The sequence below is a fragment of the Coffea arabica genome, chromosome 1e (assembly GCF_036785885.1).
Source record: "Coffea arabica cultivar ET-39 chromosome 1e, Coffea Arabica ET-39 HiFi, whole genome shotgun sequence".
Classification (NCBI taxonomy): Eukaryota; Viridiplantae; Streptophyta; class Magnoliopsida; order Gentianales; family Rubiaceae; genus Coffea; species Coffea arabica.
Genome location: NC_092311.1, coordinates 33827937 through 33842360, shown reverse-complemented (window position 1 = coordinate 33842360; position 14424 = coordinate 33827937). Strand labels below are relative to the sequence as shown.

Below are 14424 nucleotides of genomic sequence, written 5' to 3'. Positions count from 1 at the left end.
TAGCTAATCTCTGCTCAAACGAATCTATAACCCGCCCAGAATTTTTACTAACAACCCAAAGCATTCAACCCAATCAATACATATAACATGTTCAATCAGAAAATCATGAACAGCCAACATGAAGATTTGCCACAACAATCCACGGCAGACATGCTCCGTAAAGGGATTGAAATGTAAAAGAAAAGGTAGACTTACCGTGGTCTATCACGGCGACAATTTTCGGGCGATAGTGGTGGATTCCAGCGCGATGGTGGTAGCAAATTCTGGTGGCAGCAGCGGCAACAACAACCCCTGGCCGATAGACTATGCTTAGTTTTTCTTTTGCTTTGAAGCCTTTCACCGTCTTGCTGCTCTGTTCGCCGCCGCGGCTTTTCCTTCCCTCTGTTTTGCTCAGCCTCAAAACCTCTCCTGTTTTTTCGTTTCCGTTTTCTTTCTCGCCCGAGACCTCTCTCCAATTTCCAATTTTTTGCTCTGCTTCTCAACTTGACAGGCTTTGAGTTTGAGGGAAGCTTTGGATTTAGCAGCAGTTTTCTCAACAGAGTCTTTTCCGTCTTCGGTGTCAGCGTCGGGGTCAAGGGTTGAAGAATCAGTATTGGGGGGAATGAACGATCATCGTCTTCCTCTTTCTGTTTTTTCCCTCACCCGAAACTTCCCCAAGTTTCCAGATTTCCTTTGCCATTTTTCTTCTTTTCTTCTCCAGCTCTCATTTTTCTGTCTTCCTCCGCCGCCTCTATTGCCTTTCTATTCCTCTGTTTTTCTCTCAGCACTCCGTCCGCCGCCCCTTTCTTACTCTCTTTTCCATTTCGCTCTCCCTCTTTTCCTTTTTCCCCCATTTTTGTTACTCCTTGCTCGATAGTTTTTCCCTTCGCTGTTTTTTCACTCCTTGCCCCTCTGCCCGTCTCTTCTGTTTTTCCTTTTGCTTGTTGCCTTTCTTTTGCTATCATCCTCCGAATCTCGGCCCTCAACTCTGTCCGAAAACCTCCCTTCTCAATTTTTCTTTCTTTCTTTCTGGACGAAGCCCCTCCTTTTTTTTTGTTGATTCCCTCGGACGAAGACCTCCTCCCCCCATTCTTGGCTTGCGGCTCCTCTCATTTTAAAGGGCACCTCTAAGGACTAAACCTAACTTGAAAGGCCAAGATTTCAAACCCCAAAGTAGGCTTATGTGTCTTATTCTTGTCCCTTCGATTGACTTTCCTTTTTCTTTTTCTTTTTTCTTTTCTTTTTCAAAAACCTAGAATCGAAACAAACAAAAATAAAAGTTAAATGATTAAATGATTAAAGTTTAATTAAATGATAAAAATGACTTAAAAATAAAAGACTAAAAGTAAATGAAATCAATCAAAAATAAAAATAATAGTAAACAAGATACCTTAAAATTTTGGTGTCTACATTCATTTTTAGGGCAAGCTAGTCGATTTTGAATTCATTTGACAAGTTTACCCATTTTAGGGCAATCTAGTCGATTTTGAATAGACCACCAATTTCATTTAATTCATTTGATTAGTTTACCCATTCTTAGGTCAATTCAATCAATTTTGAATAAATCATCTGATCCATTTGACCAGTTTACCCATTTTTAGGGCAATTCGGTCGATTTTGAATAAATCATCATTTCACTCAATCAATTGATTTCATTCACTTCATTTGATTAGTTTAATTCATTTTTAGGGTTATCCATTTAATTTTGAATAAATAATCAAATTTCATGCAATGCATTTGACCCTTTTACCCTTTTAAGATAATCTAGTCAATTTTGAATAAATTATCAATTTCATCCTATCCTCTTGATCCGCATATTCCTTTTTTAGGGTTTAAGTCTAAAATTCACTGAATAAATTAGTCGAGGCATTGCAATCCTTTCAAGAGTAAGCTCTCTTTCACATATCCTGTGTCGATCAAAGTAAGCAATCCACTTGGACTTTGTCCTCATTTTTTAGGACGAATGTTTCTTCTCACTCCAAATTGGCCAAATTTTTCAAATCATTTTTCATTCAAATAAGTTGATCGGATCCATCAGGTATGGTATAGTGCCTACCCTAGAGGATTGCATTTTCATGCTAGGCCTACCCCTGGCGCAAAAAGGGTTCCCCCCATAGGACATGCATCCGAATTTTTTGGATATTTACTAACTCTTGTCTTTTTCTTTTCCTTTTCTTTATTTTTATTGGAATAGCTAAGCGAGAGCTAAATCTAAAGGCAATTCCTTTCAAAATTCTCAGGTAACATTTAAACATAGCTTCTCGTCGACGCCCCATCATAACGCGATCCCGTAGTCGAGCCCAGAGGAGTCGTGTAAACATGAGTTCACAACCGGAACAATCGGATAGGTCTGCTACTACCGCTCAACCCGAGACTGCGAGTTTGGGGGTTCAGCTAACCGAAATGCTTACTAAATTTGGTGAGATGGCTACCGAGATGGCGGCCCAAAGGAAATTGATTGATGAGTTAATTAGCAATAGCGTTCAACCCGAGCCCGTACCCGTCAGGCAGCCTAAGCAAGAGCCATTTGTCATACCTTCGACTCAAGTCACCGTTACTCCATCCTTCTTTATTCCACCCGAAGAAACTTTCACTTACACCACCACAAATTTGCCATACACTTACCCTCCTAATCCTTCATTTTTGCCTACTCAAATGCGAGGTCCACAACCCCACGTCACTTCAAATATACCACCCGAGCCACATACCTTTTATCACACTACTGCTGAGCCATTCCTGCCAGACCATACTATTCAAACCAAGCCAGAAATGGGAGAATCTTCTGCCCCTGTTGATGTGAAGCTGCTCAAGCGCCTTGACCGTTTTGATGAATTTATGAGGAAAAGTCAGGGGTTGAACAAGTAAGGAGTCCTGGATTACGATGAGTTTTGCCTTTTTTCGAATGTACAGTTGCCTGAGAGGTTCAAAACCCCGAAGTTCAACAAGTATGATGGGACGGGTAACCCCAAGACACACCTCCGACTGTTCGCCAACAAATTGGGTAAGCCAACAGATGATGAAAATCTACCTTTAAGGCTATTCCCAGAAAGTCTGGAAGGCGACGCGCTTGATTGGTATTCAAATTTGAAGCCTGATGAGATAAAGACTTGGCTGGACCTGTCCGATGCATTTATAAGGCAATATGAATACAACTGTGAACTAGCACCAGCGCGGACCACACTAGAGGGGACAAAGAGGAAGCCATCTGAAGATCATAAAACCTATGCTAAAAGATGGAGGAAAATAGCTGCAAAGGTTGAGCCGCCAATGACTGAAGATGAAATCATTCGCACCTTCATTAAAGCACACGATCCCCCGTATTTTGAGGAAATCTTTCGCATGACTGGATGCTCATTTGCTGCTATTATCAACAAGCTTGAAGAATATGATGATTTTGTGAAGGCTGGAAAGATTGTTAACGTGTCGGCTCTGAAATCACAATTGGAAGCAATGCAAAATCAAGGCAGCAATAACAAGAAATTCCCGTTCAAAAAGAGGGAAGAGGAGGTTTCATTTGTCTCGAAACGAGGCCCTTCTTTCCGACCTCGATCCCAACAATATCCCACCTACTCACCCCATTATCCATACCGACCACGCCTTCAACCTGTTTACCATACCACTATTAACCACTCTCGACCTCGACCGAATTACCCAAACACAACCACAACACCATTTCATACTTCTCCACTTAACTTTCAAACTAAACCTCGCCCTCCTTCAACTACCAATTATACCCGAAACCTAGCCCGATTTAGAACTTTTACCAATCTAGGTCGGCCCCTTGATCAATTATATGAACAGCTCAAAGCCGCAGGGAAAATTGGTACAATACCTCTCAAAGTCTATACTAAAGGAGTTCCCTCTGGTTATGACCCCCAATCTTTTTGTGCTTATCATTCTGGAGCTCCTGGACATTCTACTGTCAATTGTTGGGTACTTAAACATAAAATCCAAGACATGATTGAGGCCGGAGACATAATTTTGAAAAGGAGAAATGAACAAGGACCAAGTGTTAGCGAAAACCCTTTTCCTGCACACAAAGACACTATAGGGGACATTATCACTGATGAGGAGTTTGAGCAGCCTGCCAAATACACTGTGGGGGAGAATGAAGTAATTAAAATAGTCTAAAATCCTGTTGTGCTCCACAGAGCCATCTAAAACTAGATTGCAAATCACATTTCCTCCCGAAAGGAATTTTGGTAAATCTAAGTGGGTTGCCTTTGGTTGTGAACTAAAAGAAATCGTTCGCATTGTTCATCCTTTGCATTTCCGTTTGTAAATAGTTTTGACTCAAATGTCTTTTTCAATGCAAATCTCATATTATGACGTTTTGTCCTTCATTTGAAATTCAATAAACTGTACAGTTATATATACTGTGTTACTTACTCATTCTTTTCAGATGGCAAAATAAAATACATTGACCTTTTGGATATCACCATGTCGGAATTCAATGACTGCAACTTCGATATCTCTCATGAGTTTTGGGATTGCAAATTCAAGACTTGAGCGATAACGAGGAAGAATCTGAGTCTTTGTTAAAGAATCTTGAACAGTATGGAGAGAGATCCAAATCGAACTCAGAAGCAGCAGAAATCATCAATATTGGCACTCGAGTCAACGTCAAGGAAATAAAATTAGCATTCATTCGAATGAAAAGCAGAAAAGATGGTACAATTAGAAGGGCAAACCATGACTACTCATAGAAGGAGATAAAGTCTTGAAATGGGTTTTGTCAATACAAGGAAAGGCTACGGGCAAGTTTGTACTCAATTGGCGGGGCTCTTTATCGTCAAAAAAGGTATTGTCTGGTGGATCATTCGTTCTCACAGAAAGTGAATAGGACAAATTTTTTTCCTCAGTCGATCAATTCGGATATGTGTAAGAAATTCTTTATTTGATAAATGAAAATTTCTTTTTAAGGTTAATGCGAAAAATGAAATGAAGTCAGGCCCTCTTCTTTTTCCATTAAAACATTTTATCCCTAGTTATCCCTTTTGAACCCGCAAAATGATCATTTCGTTTGGTAGCCCCTGAGAATAGCAAACCCCACACTGGGGCAAATTTAGTTTTGAAAAAAAAAAGAGAGAGAAAAATCCCACACTGGGGCAAATTTAGTTTTGAAAAAAGAAAAGAGAGAGAAAAACCCCACACTGGGGCAAATTCAATTTTTTTTGGAGGAAAGCCAAAAGAAAAGGAAATGAACAAAACCTCAGTTAAAAAAAAAAAAAAAACTGTGGCAAATTGTGAACATTTCAAAAGATGAATGGAATGACAGAAGAAAATGGGAAAATGAAAGAGAAGAGAATCTCAGTTGAGAATAAATTGGAGCAATTTTAGTTGATATAAAAGATGCGATCTCAGGTGATTTGAACACTTATAAAATCTGCTTTCAAGCCTCAACCTTTCCTTAGCACCTCGCCTGACCACATTACAAAAAACTGAAAGTCCTGACTTCCGTTTTTTGGATCACCTCTTTTAAAGAAATTTTTTAATCACATGGCAAATGATGTCAATACATCTTCACCCATTTTGCAAGGGAAGGATTGTCGCACTGATGCCATCATTTCTTAAAACACATTTCTGAGATTGATAAAGGCTTTTGTGAAGATCGGTTCATTAGTGAAAATCTGAAAGGGTACCTTTGAAAGGGAAAAGAAAGAAAAGTGAAAAGAAAGGGAAAAAGAAAAAAAAAAGAAGAAAAAATGAAAATGAGAATAAGAAGATAAAAAGGTGGGGGGTAACCTTAGTGAAAACCCGAAAGGGCGCTAAGGCAGGGTTTTATAAGAAAAGGTGAGCTCGGAATGGAACAACTGGGGACTCAATTCATTGGAATTTCTATTCACCTGTGGTTCGATCGCCAACATTGAATTCCGGAAGGACGATATCCAAAGGGCGCGTGTGATAATTTGCCTAAAATCACAGTGTTTTGTTTCATCCAACATAAACTGTTGAGTTCACTGGTTCATTTTTCTAAAATCAATTTTTGTGCTCGTTTTCCATGTTACTAAAATTTTCGGCATTTACTGTGTACATAAAATATTCTTGCATATGTGTCATGGTTTCATATATTTTTTTGGGTCTATCAAAAGGCAATCCCTGTGATTTATTGAAATTGCCTAGATACCAAGTGTCTTGTTGGCATTAGAAGTTAAGAAGGTGTGATTTGCAGAGCGAAGTTGAGTTCTGGCTACATCGGAAACTTATCAAGATGGCAACTCCTGTGATTGACTAGATACCAAAGATCTTGTTAATATGGGGAGTAGAGGAAACTTGACACAGTTCGAAGTAGAATTAAATTTTTACTGCATTAGGGGAAGAACGCCCAAATGCTCATGTTTACACACTTCTTGAAGGCAGGATTGATCGGATAGTGGTGGCACCGTTCGACATTCTAATTATTATTGTTTTGCAGGTTCAAATGACAAAAACACACACTGGGGCAATTAATTTTTCTAAGTCAAGATAGTTTCCTTCATTAGAATTTTCAAAATTTTACAAAAAGACATTTTGCAAAAGTTCTTTGTTCATACTTCGTTGGGACCGGGTTTAATCCCGCCAACCTTGGCAGGACCGGGTTTTATCCCGCTGACCGTTCATATTTCGGCAGGACCGGATTTTATCCCGCTGACCGTTCATACTTCATTGGGACCGGGTTTTATCCCGTCAACCTCGGCAGGACCGGGTTTCATCCCGCTGGCCGCTTATATCACGTTGGGACCGGGTTTTATCCCGCCAACCTCGGCAGGACTGGGTTTTATCCCGCTGACCGTTCATACTTCATTGGGACCGGATTTTATCCCGCCAACCTCGGCAGGACCGGGTTTCATCCCGCTGGCCGCTTATATCACGTTGGGACCGGGTTTTATCCCGCCAACCTCGGCAGGACCGGGTTTCATCCCGCTGGCCACTTATATCACGTTGGGACCGGGTTTTATCCCGCCAACCTCAGCAGGACCGGGTTTTATCCCGCTGACCGTTTATATCACGTTGGGACCGGATTTTATCCCGCCAACCTCGGCAGGACTGAGTTCAATCCCACTGGGCGATTCTTACGGCAGGCTCGGGTGCTATCCCACTGACCAATTCTCAAGACATTTCATTTTTCACTGTCACTAGCTGTTGGGTCAGTCCCACTAGTGAGCATTTCTTTTATACTGCCACTAGCCGTTGGGTCAGTCCCACTAGTGAGCATTTCATTTCATTGCCACTAGCCATTGGGTCAGTCTCACCAGTGAGCACTTCGTTTTCATTGCCGCTAAACATGGGTTAGTCCCACTAGCGTGCATTTCATTTGCATTGCCACTAAACATGGGTTAGTCCCACTAGTATGCATATCCCGATTTTAAATTCCTGTTTCGGGTCAGTCCCGATTTTAAATTTCTCGTCCGAGTCAGTCTCATCAAAGGGGCCCAGTCCTCATTTAAAAAAAAAACAACAGTCATTCGGCTAGTTTGCAGGTAAGTATTTGGTGTCTACTTCTTTATCTCAAGTTTTTCCAAAATTCAGACAAACACATGTCCTTATTGTCGAAGTTGGTAGATTTGGCTCGAGCTTCTTCACACACAAACACATTTAGGTGAATAACTACAAGCTGTTTTGCTGAAGTTCAAACCATTAGGAAACCAGATTTCTGCTAAGAAGATGCATGAACTGTCAAACCTTTTAGCCGTTGGTTTATTGAACTTGTTACATAGCCTTATCATGTTTACTCTTGGATGTTTCTTTTGCCATTGTTTCTTTTCCCTGTCCTGTGTAGCTGAGACGTTAGTTTTGAAGTGAAAACATCAGATACATGATGAGTTGCTTTCTTGAATATTGTAGCTTAACGTTTTCAAACAAAAAATATATAATAAAGTTTCTTGCTGCATTTTAGTGGTTGTTCTCGATTTCTTGGCTTGGTTTCTCTCAGTTGATCAATGAGTGAGGATTATGTGGTTTGGGGCTGATGAGATAACAGGTTGTTAGAGTTTTATAAAGACCCAACCGCATGAAATGAGCTGCAAAGTTCACAGTAGAAAGTCTTCTGCAGTTTGGTCTATTCGGCCAAGACCACATTTTCTTCTTGTTGCTGTTGCTTTTTGAACTACCATGGCTATGGTTTTTTAGCTTAGGAAATGTCCAGTCTTGTGCTACTTTGCATGAATACTTCTGAACTGGGTAAGGAAGAAATGAAACTGTCTGTTGCCGAAATTTTTTGTTTGTTACCCAAAATTTGCATGCTCGAATGTCGAATCTTTGTGTTTTTGATGTTTGAAACCATAGCTTTGCTGTTTGGTTAATGATGCTGGGAGATGTGTGTGGGTTTGGTAACTAAATGATGAATTAGTGTGCAATCTTTCACTTGCGTGAGTTGAGCTGCAAAGTTGCAGCAGAAAAATTGCAGAAGCTGGTTCCGCCGTTGTTGCTTGCATGAAAGGTTTCTGTGAATTGCATTTGCAAGAAACGTTAGCCATGTTTGGTTGGGATTAGTCCAAAAGGTGCTGTGCGAAATTGCCTGCCGAAAGTTTGTTTGATTGCAGAAAGCTTTCATTAGTAATGTTTTGTTGCAGAGAGTGTTTTCGGTGGCTGCATGAATTTGCATGAAAATATGTCCAAAAATTGCACTTTGACCCCTTGGCTTCTAACTCATGCTGCTATGACCCAATCAATTGAATAATCTCCTCAATTTGGACCTTGGTAGTTTTAATTTTACAACTTCATTGCTTGTTTGCTTCAATTAATTACTATGCTTTGTTTCAATTGCACTTAAGTCATGACTTTAGGGGCTTTATGATCAAGTGAGCTTTGTTTTGCACATTTCTTTTAATTTTTCTTAATTAAAGTGGTACCTTGACCTTTTTTATTGTTTTGAAGCCATTTTTCCTTCATTTGATTACCATTGCGAGGGAGGTACACTCTATCCTCTATTTTTTACTTTATTTGACCCTACGTGTGTATATGTGTCTTATGTGTGCAATTGCATGACTTTAAATGTTTATTTCATTTTCACCTTATTTATTTCTTTAGTTGCTTAGTTTTCGCTTTAATTTTAATTCAATTTTATCATTCGGGAGGCACTCGAATGCCAAAATTGTAATAGTTAGGGATTTAATTATTTTTATTCCTTCTTATTTCCCCATTTAGATTGTAGTAGGCCTTCCCCCCTAAAAATGTAATAGTTAGGGTCTTAATCGCCTTGTGTGTTTTGCATGTCTATGTGCTATGTGTTTAATCGCTTTCTTAGGTTTTTGCATTTAGATATGCATGCTTATGTGTTATGTGAATTACGTGCTCACATGTCTACTTGCTTTAATTATGCATATTACTTATATACGTGTATGATGGATGCAAATGCACGTAACCGTGGCTAGTCCAATGCTAGTCATGGTTGTCCACTCGAGCTCTTGCAAGTCCAATGCTTGCGAGAGAGCGTAGATGTGGGCTAGTCCAACGCTAGCCCTCTTCGCGCGTTAGATCATGATTGCATGATAAAATCACTCCATCTCGTGCATGTTTTCACTTTTTAGGGCGTTACATTTTGCATGACCCTTCACTCTCTTTCCCTTACATATTTAGGATTACATTTTCATTTAGATTAGCTCATTTGCTTGTATAGGTTAGGGAGTCACTCTTTTGGTAAGGGGGATGGACGAGTTTGGCTATACATAGCCTTAGTACGCTCATTCTTTTTCTAACTAAAAGGAAAATTAAGTCATGAACATTAGTCCCCCGTACCCGTTTTGCTTGCATTCCTCTAGGGTTCATGCATTTCATTTATCCACTATCATTTTGCACTCTTACTTCATATTCTATCCCTTTTTCCACATTTTCACTTCACAACTCTTATTTTGCACATTTTCACTCTACCACTCGCACTTTATATACTATCACTTGCACACATGCACTTTATGTTATCACACATATATTTTCACATTATCACTTTACATACCTCACATTGCACACTCATTTGCACACTCCCACTTATACACCATTATCTTTTATTACTTTTTTTCACTTCACACAAGCTCATGTTTTCACATTACATACATTCATTCCACTCATTCTTACGTCATTAGCATTACTCGTGACCTCTTGGAGGGCTCATCCTTGTCTATCACAACTCATGTGATTTAGTCCAATCGAACCTCTAAGAGATATTTGTCCCATTCGATTCATCATTAGATCTAGGTTTTGCATTCATATAGTACATCCAAATGCAATAAATTTTTAGGCTAAAAAATAAAAAAAATCCTTGACTAAATCACGCAACTAGCCTTGGCTAGGTTGAGAGGGTGCCTTGGACTTCGTCCTTGTCTTCCCTCTCTTCAAATGTGACTCTCGAACCTTTTTCTTTGATTTACGTAGACTTGGAGTCGTTTAAAAAGGGTTTTTTTCTATTTTTTTCTTTAAAATTCATTCTTTAGGTGACTTGGTACACCTTAACTCAATACCAAGTGGCGACTCCGATTTTTTTTTTCAAAACCCTTTTTTAAACTATTATTTTGGGTCAAATCGTCGCATTTTCAAGTCCTATTTAGACCCATTTTTTCTTCATTTCCTTTGTAAATTAAAATTCATTTTTCAAATAAAAAATTCACTTTTTAAACCATTTATTTTTCTTATAAAAAATGGGGCGCGACAAACCTGAGGGGTTACTGCCGAACCAGTAGAAGGCGCTCCCCTAACTTGAGTTGAGCCACCACGACCTCCTCTAGACAGAGCTCCCCTAGAAGCTCCAGCAATCCTTGTTCCTCCCGCTCCTCTTTCCATTTTGGAAGGTGGTGCACTCCTACCAGCCTGCCCGGATGCAGAGCCAGAAAAATGTCTCTTTCTATTGTGAAAGTCTCTCACTTGAAATCTTGCACTCTCAACCCTTTGTGTCTTCTCTAAAACTTCAGTAAATGTAGAGATTTGGGCTGCGGCCAAACCCTCCTGAATTTTCACATTGAGCCCTTGTACAAATCGCCTTATCCTCTTCCGTTCATTAGTTACCAATTCAGGGGCGTACTTTGAAAGTTTAGTGAATTTTTCTTCATACTCCGCTACACTAAGGGTCCCCTGTTTCAACTTGATAAATTCATCCTCCCTCTTCTCCTGGATGAAGGGTGGAAGAAACTTTTCATTAAACTCCATCGTAAAATTCTCCCAAGTCCATGGGGTTTGAACTCTTTCCCATTTTCCTTTCACCATGTCCCACCAAGCACGAGCTACTCCCTCAAACTGGAAAGCTGCAAAATTCACTCGTCTATCCTCAGTGTAGTTTAAAGCAGCGAATATGTTGGTCATCCTTTCTAACCAATTCTCCGCTACCTCAAGATCAGGTTCGCCAAGGAACTTAGGTGGGTTAAATTTTAAAAACCTCTCTAAGGCTCTATCCTCACCCCTATCATGTCCCCCAGTTTGGTTAAGCAATCAAGGACCTTGTCTATCAGCTAAGCGTTTTAGGATATCAGTCATCCTGTTAATGGCAGTAGCCACTTGATTACCCTCAATATTTTCCTGGCCCTGAGTCGGTCCAGTTGCCGATCCCTGGTTATTTCCCTGAGGTTGGGCCTGTCTATTCCCTCGCCCACGGCCTCGACCACAGTCTCGACCCCTTCTTAGCCCTTCCATAACCTAGGCGTGTTTAGTGCAAGAAATAAGTCAATTATGTGATGCAAAGTAGAAAGCAGGAACAAATCAAGAAAATATTGGAAATAACAATAATTTACATTCATTAGCATATCAAATTCATACAATTAGCAAGTTATGGGGTAGTCACAAAAATATAGCACACAGGTGCCACAAGAGTACTTTTAGTTATAGAGAACTAAAGTAAAAGCAAGTGCTTCAAAAATAAGCCACACAGTCATGCAAAATACAATGGTCTCAACACTTAGCATCACCCCTACTAACTCTAGCTGTACTAGTCAAAAGGGCCAAAAGAAAGGTCAATCAATCTAGACCTAATCCGCAGTAGGACTATCAGGAGGAACCTCCTCCTCCTCACACCCATCGCCTCATCCACTAGCCTAGTGGCATCAGCTAGGATCCCGGAAGCCCTATCACGAACCTCCTCCCTCAACCTAGTAAGGTGAGCCCTAGTACTCTGGAGCTCCCCATTAACAACAGCAGCTGTAGCTACCTCACCCTCTATCACCTCCTCAAACTCGGCGATCCTCTCGCCCTGAGCGCTAACCATCTGTCTAAACTCGTCCACCTCAGCCTATAAATCCCGATTAAGATCCACTAACTGACGACGCTCATCGTCCAAAGCAAGCACGAGGTGGTTCGGGTAGGCAAAGGTCATCCTACACGAACATCGGGGATATCTGTCAGATGGGGAGTAGCGTACTCGAGCTCCCCCACCTAGTACTCGGTAGAAAATAGGCCTAGGAGGCACTACATGACCATTCGCATGGCTATTCCCGTTAGCTGTCGGAAATCCATTTCCGTTTTCCATCCCTACAAAATAATAGCACCTTTCAGATTAGAAATTAAATCACTATCCAGTCCGGACGTCGTTTATGCATGCATAATCCAATCACTAGTATGCCTCAAATACCCCTTAAGGTATAACTTAATTATCCGGTCTCAGGTCTTAAGGGTAGAGTATCTAATATGTCTCTCATATAGATCTCTAACCTAGTGCTAACCTAGCGCTCTGATACCAACTGTGACGCCCCCACTTCTCCCTAAGGCGAACCAAAGGGTATCCGCGGGACGCCTGCCCAACTCTCGTCAGGACTCAAGCAATTTACGTTCAAACTTATAACGGTACTAGACATCACACCCAGATAATATAAATGCAATTAGTGCGGAAGCGTTCAAGTTTAACAATATTTAACAATTACCAAATCCATATAACGGGTTTCCAAATACATCCCAAAATATACAATAGCTAAAATGTCTAGCCAAAAGAATTTGAACCTTATTACAAAAGTCCACAAAATACTCAAAATGGGAATTTCCTCCGAGTCCCATTCAAGCCCAAACCTGTTAAGGAAAACAAATCTACAGGGTGAGCAAAACGCTCGTGAGGCCAAGAACACACATGCAAACACATTGTTCAAATAACAATCCCAGATTGACAAGTCGAGCAATAATATATCCAATGATTAACAATTTACAAGGTAAGTAACCACAAACAATTCAAGGATACTGGAGCTCTCAGGAGCTATGTTCCATTTGCACGATCAATAACCTCCACGAGTTGACACTCCGTCACTCGGGTAGGTTTGGTCCGTAGAATTTCACTTAACCTGTCCTCTTTCACCTTACATACCCCTGTTTTGGGCCTGCCTGTCATTTGTTTAAGGCAATACTACTCGAGTATGCCAAACAAGATCTCTTACTAGATCAAGCTTTTCAATTTTTTTTCCATGGTTTACCAAGGAGCCCGACCAGACCCATGCCGGCTCGAGTCCAAGGTTCGCCAATGAGATGTGGGCGTCCCCCAAGCATGTTCGAGTGTCGAGGAGATTCACTCCAACGACGTATGCAGCCATAAGCATACTATTTCAAGTCAAGTAAGCAAGTAACATGTGTAAGCAATTGAGACATTCGAGTATTTCAAGTGCGAGTCATTTATTTCAAGTGAGAACGGGTGCGATAAAGTACACCCCCGTCTCGAATTTTAAAATCTCAAGTATCAATAACAAGTAAACATGTATCTGGTTCACAGGAGTTCAAGTAACACACACTTGACACTCACCAAGTAAATAAGAAGAAACGGCACTCGAAGTTCAAGCGTCCACCGTGAGATCCTCTTGAAGTTCCTCTTGTGTGCCTGAGCAATTAATAAGGATTTATCACTCAAAACCCCCAATTATTACAAAGATTGTACTTAATGCACAATCTAAGAAAATCTCAAAGAAAACGAATCCCAACCACTCGTAAATCGGGGTTCAAAGATGGGATTTTAAAGCACAAAAGCAATTGAGGTTTCATCTTGAAAATCAAGTTTAATACGTTCAAGTAACATCAAAGGAATAAGGAGAATTCAAAAATCCCCATTTCCTTAAAATTCGGAAATTTCAGTTGTGGTACGAGATTTTTGAAAAATCGTATCTCATTCTTTACAAGTCCAAAATTCGAAAACTTGGTACCGTTGGAAACCTCTTTCAAAGTACTAAAAGTTCCTAGAATACACTTCTCTAAGATTCCAAATAGAAAATATTCAAAAATGAGTTCAAAGTCGTTGTTTTGGTTCATAAGGCAGATTTAAGTTGGTTTTTGGCCAAATTTGAAAATTTGGCAAAATTCAGTTGATTGGAACTAGCCTTTGAAATTTGCAACTCTAGTGGTGTTGTAATCCAAGTTTACAAGAAAACAAGCGGAACGAGAAACAGAGTTTTGAGTACCAAGATACGGTAGCTCAAAGTTATCCAAATTTCCTTCTTAAACAAGGGTTTTCCAAAATCAAATCTTGAACTTTGGAAATTTATTTGAGCCATGAAACGGTCTCAGAATAACACCAAAATT

At 40.2% G+C, this 14424-nt stretch overlaps 1 protein-coding gene across 1 annotated transcript; it reads left to right on the top strand.

Moving 5' to 3' along the window:
• Nucleotides 1-247: 247 nt before the first annotated feature.
• Nucleotides 248-4110, top strand: LOC140016762 (uncharacterized). Its single transcript, XM_072070546.1, has 4 exons — nucleotides 248-253; nucleotides 491-589; nucleotides 2890-2980; nucleotides 3026-4110. Exons 1-4 carry the CDS (start codon nucleotides 248-250, stop codon nucleotides 4108-4110), a joined length of 1281 nt encoding a protein of 426 aa, XP_071926647.1.
• Nucleotides 4111-14424: the final 10314 nt, after the last annotated feature.

Coding starts and splice junctions, on each gene's coding strand:
- LOC140016762 (XM_072070546.1), top strand. Junction 590..2,889: donor GGTCAAGGGTTGAAGAATCA/GTATTGGGGGGA, acceptor TCGAATGTACAG/TTGCCTGAGAGGTTCAAAAC. Junction 2,981..3,025: donor ACTGTTCGCCAACAAATTGG/GTAAGCCAACAG, acceptor GGCTATTCCCAG/AAAGTCTGGAAGGCGACGCG.